We start from the raw sequence: 10,000 nt of genomic DNA, 5'->3' as shown, positions 1-10,000 counted from the left end.
AGAGATAATATAGGAGAGAAAAAGAAGAGGAGGAGGAGGAGGAGGAGGAGGAGGAGTGGGAGGACCTACCCTATAACACCATCGTCAGGAGAGGCAATTGTGAGGGCGGAGCTTGAGGTAATGACGTTGCAAGTTGCCGCCAATTGTGTGGGCGGGGCGTGACGATGACGGGGCTGTTGTCGGCAATTGTGTGGGTGGAGCTACAGGGTGACGTCACGGCGCTAAGCATGGAGAAGGCGGGGCGTGGCGGCGGAGACTATTGTTCCAGCCAATTACCTCCCAGCTGAGCCTCGCTGAACATGGAAGAATGGAAGGAATGACGGTGGTGTGCGTCAAGACAAAGGCCTGTATTCCGAAACATGTTGCTGTCCCACCATCACTGCTTTCCAAAGGCTGTAGATGAAGATACTCGTGTTTTTTAAGGATATTTTGTGGTTCTGGTGATAGATTGGCAAGATTTCTAGTTTATCGTAAGGGGAAATTGTCTTGAAAACCTTGGTGGTCGTCTCCGTAGCCAAGGAAAGCTCGTGGGTCAATATTAAAAAAAAAAAAAACACACATTACTCTCTCACCACGAGTATTTTCCAAGGCCAGAAAGATGGTTAGCCGGGTTTTTCAAGAGTGTTCCTCCTTTTAATAATGTAGAAATCTGTCACTCTGCCTCTAGAACCGTAAAAACTACATTAAAAAAAAACTCGGGTCAATTTGAATAAAGCATTTTGAAATAGTGGAGGTGAAACATATACGCGTCTGAGAATACGAGCCGGAGTAGCATTGTGAGGGGCGGATGGAGGGTTGGATGGTTCGATAGAGAGAGATGGGTAGATGGAGACAGGTGAATGTGGAAGTAGAGAGATAAGTAAACAAAGGCGATGAAGATAGATGCAGAGATAGATAAATTGATAGACGGACGGAGGGAGTGATGGTTCGATAGAGATACATGAGTAGATGGAGATAGAGATGGGTACACGGATGAATAATGAAGAAGTAGAAAAATAAACAAAGACAATGGAGAGAAAGATAAATTGATAGAAAAACGGAGGGATGGATAGTTCGATAAAAAGATGAATAGATGAAGATAGAGATAAAAATGACGGATGAATAAGGAAGGAAATAGAGAGATAGATAAATAGATGCATACAGTGTTTGTTTATTGAGTATGTATAGACAGGCAGCCTATATACACGTGTAGAAATAAAAAGATAGATAGATAGGTAAAACAAAGACACACAAATATGAACACTGAACGAGATGAACAGACAAAAAGCAATGATAGACAAACTGACACGAGACAGACAGACAGACAGGAACACTAATAGATAAATAGACTAGTGGATTCTGTGCATCGATGTTCAATGAAGTGCTACGCCTTGTTGGTCGGTCTTCAAACACTACAACGCATGGCAAGGAGTGACAAGGGCATTCTGTGTAAAAAGAACAATAGCATATAGTCACCAGTCAGTGTGGGAAGGAAGGAGAAGGAAGGAAGGAAGGAAGGAAGGAAGGAAGGAAGGAAGGAACATGTCACACAAAACTCAGTGATCAAAGTAAGGTGCGGTGATCAACTTTCCGAGCTTCCGTGAATACCCAAGCCTAGGTAAGGATGATTTGAATTATATCTGACATCGTTTCAGTAACAAACTCTTAATTCTTAAACGTTTCCGCACTCTATCTTGAATATTAATTGGCTGTTGTAGATGTTACTGAGATTTTTAACCTGTTTCCTATGATCCTTTTGATAGTTTATAGGAATAATTTTGCAGCAATAAAGAACACTCGTGAGAACCCAACTGATCATAAATATGTCCCTTGAAATAACAGGGCTGGGAGACCAAACCAATTAACAATATGAGTTTTTTTTTTTTATAGTTCCGCCTTTGCTGTCTCTGTGTCTCTTACTTTATCTTCAATAGTGTAGCTCACCATAAGCAACCTCATGATGACTGACAGGTCTCTTGCTGCTTGCTTTTTGCCTCGCGACATGAAGCAGGTGGCGTCAGGTGATACTAAGGTGCACGAAAAGAAAGTATCAGGCAAAAATAAGTAACGAGAAAAAAGCAAACATTAGGTTGGGTTAAGGTTTGGTTTGGTTTGGTTAGGTTACGTTAAGTCACTATGGTAAGGTTAGGTTTCTTTAGGTTAGGTTAGATAGCATTAGGGTAGATTAGGTTAGGTTAGATTGCATTAGGGTAAGTTAGGTTAGGTTAGGTTGCGTTAGATTAGGTTAGGTTTGATAAGAAACAGAAAAAAAGGCATTCAGTATTTTCGTTACTCTTTTCCTGTTACTCTCCTTCTTGTTACTTTTTTTCTTGCTACCCCTTTTTCGTTACTTTTATTATATTTTCATGTTACTCTCTGACCTGCAAAGGAGGGCAGTGCTACGGTATTGATAAAAAGAGATTAATATTACGTAAGGCCCTCCAGGTGACTCAAGATTCCCACAGCCCTATACACACAGTCCCTCCAGGAAACCCTTTATCGCTCCACTAAAGAATATATAATCAAGTTGTCCCTTACGTTGTTAAGCGCGGTCTAATTACTATCTCTCTCTAATAGACTTGTTATTGACGTCACCAGCTTAACACTCCCAGATGAAGGGTGGTGGTGGTGGTGGTGGTGGTGGTGGTGGTGGGAGTAGAGAATGAGAGGCACATCAGTTCCACTTAAGCCACGCCATTCCCTGCCTTGTGTATGAGCACATAGAGGTGGTTCTTGTCTTCCCTTCCTCTACAGTCCAGCCAGCCCTTACCCGGTCCCTCTCTACCCCATCCCGTCCCGCCCCCCGCCCCGCCCCGCCCCGCGCTGCTCAATAGAGTGTAACTTGTTGGACTAATCTGATGCACCACCACCACCACCACCACCTATACTAGTGTTACAGCATCCATCACCACCGCCACTATCGCTTCTGTCACCACCGATACGTTGTCATAATCACCACGGCTCTTTCACTTTTCTCACCAACACCACTATCACCACCATCACAACATCACTTGCTCTTATAACCATTACTGTCATTATCGTCACCATCACTACTACTACTTCTACCACCACCAGCACAACAAAACAACAACAACAACAACAACAACAACAACAACAACAACAACAACAATAACAACAGCAGCATGATCACAACCACTATAGAACTAAGAAGAACATGACCACTCTATCACTACAAACAACAACAACAACAACAACAACAACAACAACGGGGACATGCAATTTATTCCCCCCCCTCCACTCCACCACCACCACCACCACCACCACCACCACCACCACCACCATCACCACTTTTACTGACAGAAGCCAAGTCGTGTGTCCCAAAAGGTCCTGTTTGTGATGCAGATTAAGATAAGTGATGACTGGTTTTGCTTCTGTCAAACTTGCTTTTAAGGTGAATGTAATCCAAACATATCAGCATTCATTGACATCTCCATCGCCAGGTGTAAGTAACATATATAAATACCTGAGGGGCGGCAAGACAGAATGGAAAGCGGTAGTCAAATGTTGTTGGTATTCATGTTAAGATTTATCCGCTGCGTTGTCTTAGATGTGATTATAAAATGCGAAATAACTCAAAATTTACTATGTTGTTGTATAGTTATTGGTTATTGGCGGACTGTACTCGACTGACTAACTGACTGACTGACTGACTGAATAAAAGAATGGATGCTAAATACTACGGTCACTCTTCTGTTATCTGTGGTGTATTTTTAAATCTAATTAGTCATTTAATTTAGTCCTGTTGATTATGACTGATAACTTGAGATGGTTTGGCTGACTGACTAACTAACTGAATGACTGACTGACTGACTGACTGGCTGACTGACTGACTGACTGACTGACTGACTGGCTCAAAACAACCACAACACCTGCACAGGGACTAATGGCGCGAATGCAGAACAGACATAACGAAAATGAACAAATTATATTCCATTTTTAAAGTTGTATGCACGCTACAACGATACTCGACAACTTACTTCCATGAAAATCTTATAAGACATTATCAATATTTCAATTCGAGATCCAGTTTGCTGATTGTTATTGATGTCGACTGTTGAAGATAACAAAAATCACTTCATCTAACAATAAAGGGTCCATAAAAGAGACTCGTCCTTCGTTTCCCAGAACCAAGAATGGAAATATTAGCAAGTTAGTGTTGAAATACATTAGAATCATGTGCAGCAAAGGCGACACCAGCTGACTCAGAACCAGTATATGTGTATGAGTGGTGTGGCTTCTGTGGGGTGATATAAACAAAATTAATCCAAAGAGTTTGATTTCACTTTCAACTCGAGAGAAATCTGATTGGAGGGAAGGTGACGTTAACGCGAGGAAAGAACCAGTTTGTGTTTTCTTCTTCTCTCTCATTCTTAGCCTCGTGTAAAATCAAATATACTCGAATAAAAACAAATAAATAAAAGTTATGTTTATTTTCAAGTGTTTTGTTTATACTGAGAAGCGTTTTAATTTTGATGGTGGTGGTGGTGGTGGTGGTGGTGGTGGTGGTGGTGGTGGTGGTGGTAGTGATGACGGTGATGATGATATAAGACACTACTACTGAGCCTCACACGTTAATTCTCACAGACATTGAGGTATTTCACGGTAATTAGACGCGTGTGCCAACCTCTTAGCCAGGAGAGAGAGAGACTAACCAACTGACTGACTAACTGACTGACTGACTGACTGACTGACTGACTACTGACTGACTGACTAACTGACTGACTGACTGAGTGACTGACTGACTGACTGACTGACTGACTGACTGACTACTAACTGACTGACTGACTGACTGACTGACTGACTGACTGACTAGGTGGGGACGACATTAGTTTAGTTATGAATCTGTCTTAAATTTTCTTCTATGCCAAATCTTACAAGTGTATATCATCGCTTCCGCCAACTTCGTGGATGTAAAGAACTGTAGTCACTTTGTAATGGCTGTAAAAGGGATGGGCCTGTGTCAAAGAGGCGAAAGGTGAGGACGGAGGGACGGACACACACACACACACACACACACACACACACACACACACACACACACACACACACACACACACACACACACACCTTCCCCTTAACCTCCTCAGAACTGGAACGCATTTCTACCTTCAATTTCGTGCATGATTAGACGATTTTATTTACATTAGGAAGGGTCTATGGAGGTCAGAAGAAAGATGGCCAGACTCTTTACTATTTCAATCCTCACATAAATTTCTGAAGCTGTATCAAATAACCATGTAGTAAGGAAAATGAATATGAAAACACGTCATGGTATACTGAAGGGATTAATTAACACCACAGCCCAAACTACACCCACCACACACCATAGCCTTAAAGGACACGCCACTCAAGCAGCACACTCTGGTCGCTGTTCTGAAAAATATTTGTTCTTCCAACGATAATGTTTTTTTTTTTCATGATCACAGAAGCAAGCCAGGTTCTCATGGGGATTTTGTTCTCTTTTGTGGCCATTACTGATGCAAAAAAATCTTGTAAAACCAACCTTTGAATATTGAAGACACGCTTTAGAACCTAAATAACTTGCAGTTGAGCTTCCAGAGATAGGACGGCAAGGTGTTTGATAATGTTTAATCCCTGACGGTGATATAACACAGTGTAAGGACCAGTCTACACACCACAGCACTTACCATTACTCACAGAATGTTCCCTTTTAGCACTCCAAGCCTTACCTTAAACTCACACAAGACACATCATCACCCTTGGTACACATACCACACTTTTATAAGCATCAACTCCCTTATCTTCATACACAAAGGAAAAAACACTATCATCCTTGGTAAACATAACACTTTAAAGTGTCAAATCCCTTACCCTTGATACAAACAAATAAAAAAAACCTTAGTCTTACATTATCATCCCTTAATACACTTTTAAAAGCCTCATATTCCTCCTGCTTAAGACAAAACATACACTTACTCTCACACTCTCACCTCTTGATACATAAAAGATGCCCTAAACTTCTCATTCTAACCCTTAATAAACAATAAATTCTTAATCCCACACTCCTCTACGTTAATACACAAAAAATACCCCTTAGCTTATTCTAACGCTAAATAAACGAAATACTCCCTTAATCTCACACTTTTGCCCCTTAACCCCTTGACGCTTCTCCATATTCATTCTGCTTAGTATCTGGTGATTTTATATAAATTCAGAAATTCATATGGGGGATTAAAATAGTGAAGACTGTGGCCATTAATTTTCTGACTTCCATATACTCTTTCTAATGTCAATAAAATAGTCTAACCGTAGAAAACCTCAAAGTAAGATGTGTCCCAGTACTGAAGGGCTGAAATATACCAAATGCACCTAAGCTTCTCATCCCAGCAGTCCTTAATCCCACAGCCATCACCCTTAAGAATACAAGGTTGTCCCGAACACAAGATGTACCCTTAGCCACGCATCCTTGCCCTTATCACACGTAACATATTCACTCTTATATCCAACTGTCCTTTGAGGAAATACACATGATAACAAGACTGCTGGTGATGAAGACTAGAGTTTTGGGATTAGGTTAGGTTAGACTGGGCTGGGATGGATTGGGTTAGGTTAGGTTAGGTTAGGTGAGGTGAGGTGGGGTGAGGTGAGGTGAGGTGAGGTGAGGTGAGGTGAGGTGGTGTTAATGTAAGGAAATGGAAAATAATGATAATAATAATAATAATAATAATAATAACAATAATACATGAATGTTTAATAAGCGAATCAGATGAACGAAAGGAAAACAAAAAAGAAAAAGGAGATGAACGAAGGAAAAGACGACAATAGATCAATAGAAACGAAATCGATGAATAAAACAGAAAAAGAAATGAATGAAAGGAAAGCAAACATATAATAAATAGATCACACATTAAAACAAGACGAAATGTTTTGTAGAAAAGATCAATGTCAAAAGAAATACAACACAAATGAGAAAATAGAAAAAAAAAAAAAACTGAACAAATGCAAGACAACAAAAGTAACAGAACAAGAGAGAGAGAGAGAGAGAGAGAGAGAGAGAGAGAGAGAGAGAGAGAGAGAGAGAGAGAGAGAGAGAGAGAGAGAGAGAGAGAGAGAGAGAGAGAGAGAGAGAGAGAGAGAGAGAGAGAGAGAGAGAGAGAGAGAGAGAGAGAAGGTAAGAAAGAAAGAAAGGATGTAAGATAAATTTAGTGGAAAGAATAGAAGGACAATAATAGGACAGACATGCATGAAGAGAGGAGGAGGAGGAGGAGGAGGAGGAGGAGGAGGAGAAGGAGGAGGAGGAAGAGGAGGAGGAAGGTTTGGCCATTGTAGCTCGATTGACAATGGCCGCGTAGTGTATTGTAGGGCGCCATTGTGAGTGACTATTTAATATGCAAACCCCGTGGTGGCTCCTCCCTGCCCCCTCTCCCTCCTTCTCTCCCTTCCTCCCTCCCTTCCTCTCCCGACACTGGCCTCGGCTCCACCGTCACAATACTGCTAACACCTCCACGTCCACTTCCTCCTCCTCCTCCTCTCCCCTTCTCCTTCTCCTCCTCATCTCTTTCTTTTTTTCTTTCTTTAATTCCTTCCTTCTTCGTTGGCATCACTTGAGCCATCATCACTACTGTATTTGTGGCACTCCTCTCCTTCTTCTCCTCCTCCTCCTCCTCCTCCCTCTCTTCTTCCTCCTCCACCATCATCACAACCAATGCATCCACTCACAAACAGATCGGCATTAAAAAGTCTCAAGATAACATAAAGATAAGTAACATATTAACTTGTTCCTTCTTTAAATCCTACACACACACACACACACACACACACACACACACACACACACAAGTCGTAGTCGTGGCCGCGAGTCGGGAGGTGGTCGTTCATCAGGACACACCTGGGCTGGAAACGTGTCTCGGATTTTAGGCTTCCGTGGGTGATGGAACTTCAGGTGGTGGGTGACGAAGCCTCGGGTGGGTGTCGGGGGTTCACTTGGTTGTTGAACTTCAGTGAGGGGAGGTTCAGAGCTCCAGTGGTGGCTTCAGAGGGGTGATGGAGCTTCGAATGAATAATGTGTGCTTGATGTTGTGGGTTTGAGAAGTGTTAAATGGGTGACGAAGCTTTTAAACAGGTAAATGAGGCTTCAATAATGGGGTTTCATTGAGAGACTTCGGACGAATGATTGGGTTTGAGTAATGGGTTTCTGGTATATAGGTGGGCTAGAGTGATGGTGTTCAAATGGGTAATGAAGCCTCAGGTGGTGAGAATAAATGTGCTCAGGTGTACAGGAGTAAATTGAGGACGAAATGAGGACACCTGTGTGTTGTCCTATATAATGATTAAACCACACAGGGAAATAAAGTTGTAGCGTTAGTGGCAGTTGTAGTAAAAGCGGTGCCAGTAGTAGTAGTAGTAGTAATGGTAGTAGTAGTAGTAGTAGTAGTAGTAGTAGTAATAATAGTATCAGTATCAGTAGTAGTAGTGCCATTAATGATAGTAGTGGTAATAACACCAGTAGTAGAGAAAAATAGATAGAGAGAGAGAGAGAGAGAGAGAGAGAGAGAGAGAGAGAGAGAGAGAGAGAGAGAGAGAGAGAGAGAGAGAGAGAGAGAGAGAGAGAGAGAGAGAGAGAGAGAGAGAGAGAGAGAGAGAGAGAGAGAGAGAGAGAGAGAGAGAGAGAGAGAGAGAGAGAGGACATAGTAGCGTGTTGATAAAAGAAAGAGCGGTAAAAAGAGGAAAAAAAATCTGTCTCTAGAAAAGAAGCCAAATGAGGTGTGAGTTAAGTCTTTATGACACGGCAGCGGCGCGTTAGGCCTGCTGCCATTACGTAAAACTAGAGTGCGGCCACCGAGGGCTTGTCTGACCAGCTGAGGGGCGCCGCGACACACACACACACACACACACACACACACACACACACACACACACACACACACACACATCAGAGAGACAGAAACAGACAGGGGGAGAAAGAGAACAACCACAAGGAGGACGAGGCGAAGGAGAAGGAGAAGGAGGAGGAGCGGTTAGTGAAAAGAAAGGCCTGATGGAAGATAAGCCAACAGTAACATATGTGTGACAAAAGAGGAAGAAGGAAAATGCAACAAGTAAAATCATGAATAAGAATGACACGTCAAGAAGAGTGGTCAGGATAACAACAACAGCACCACCAGCAACAACAATAACAACAATAACAAAAGAAACCGGTGAGGAGTAAAGGGAACGTTGTGTACTAGACTAGTAGTAGTAGTAGTAGTAGTAGTAGTAGTAGTAGTAGTAGTAGTAGTAGTAGTAGTAGTAGCAGCAGCAGCAGCAGCAGCAGCAGCAGCAGCAGCAGCAGCAGCAGCAGCAGCAGCAGCAGCAGCAGCAGCAGCAGCAGCAGCAGCAGCAGCACCAGCAGCACCAGCAGCAGCAGCAGCAGCAGCAGCAGCAGCAGCAGCAGCAGCAGCAGCAGCAGCAGCAGTAGCAGTGAGTGGCAGTAGTAGTAGTAGCAGTAGCAGTAGCAGTAGCAGTAGCAGTAGCAGCAGCAGCAGCAACAGCAACAGCAACAGCAACAGCACCACCACCACCAGCACCAGCACCAGCAGCAGCAGCAGCAGCAGCAGTAGTAGTAGTAGTAGTAGTAGTAGTAGTAGTAGTAGTAGTAGTAGTAGCGCTACGTTTGGGTATCAGTGTCAGTACAATAGTAGTTCTGGCAGTGGTAGTGTATCCTAAACTAGATGATGGTGGTGGTCGCGGTGATAGCGGTGGTGGCGGTGGTGGTAGTGGTGTTGGTGCATAGGGCGGAGCAGGGCGGGGCAAGGCACTCCCCTGGTGGAGCAGGGCCGGCGCGGAGCCCCGGGGCCGCGGGACCATAATGCCATGTTGACAGCTATTCACGGCGCCGGTGACAAATATTACACATAAATTTTCATCCGACTCTTTACAAACACTATGGCCACCAGACAATGTCACGCCGCCCGCCGCCCTCCTTCGCGGCGCACCCGGACCCTTCCGAGGCACCCTTACGCCGCCCCACCGCCCGGCCGCTCGGCGGGTATCCGCGGGC

The 10,000-nt window shown here is 43.4% G+C and overlaps 1 protein-coding gene across 1 annotated transcript in view; it reads left to right on the top strand.

The window, feature by feature from the left end:
• LOC123516660 (uncharacterized protein DDB_G0271670-like) overlaps positions 1-10,000 on the top strand; it is a 100,105-nt gene that overhangs the window by 50,437 nt on the left and 39,668 nt on the right. Inside the window, exons 2-3 of the mRNA XM_045276262.1 lie at positions 9,234-9,424; positions 9,540-9,611. Of these exons, the coding sequence (XP_045132197.1) occupies positions 9,234-9,424; positions 9,540-9,611 (263 nt within the window). The remainder of the gene's footprint in view (positions 1-9,233; positions 9,425-9,539; positions 9,612-10,000) is intronic.

The sequence above is a fragment of the Portunus trituberculatus genome, chromosome 41, assembly GCF_017591435.1.
Source record: "Portunus trituberculatus isolate SZX2019 chromosome 41, ASM1759143v1, whole genome shotgun sequence".
NCBI classification, from domain to species: Eukaryota; Metazoa; Arthropoda; class Malacostraca; order Decapoda; family Portunidae; genus Portunus; species Portunus trituberculatus.
This window is presented reverse-complemented; position numbering and strand designations above follow the sequence as displayed.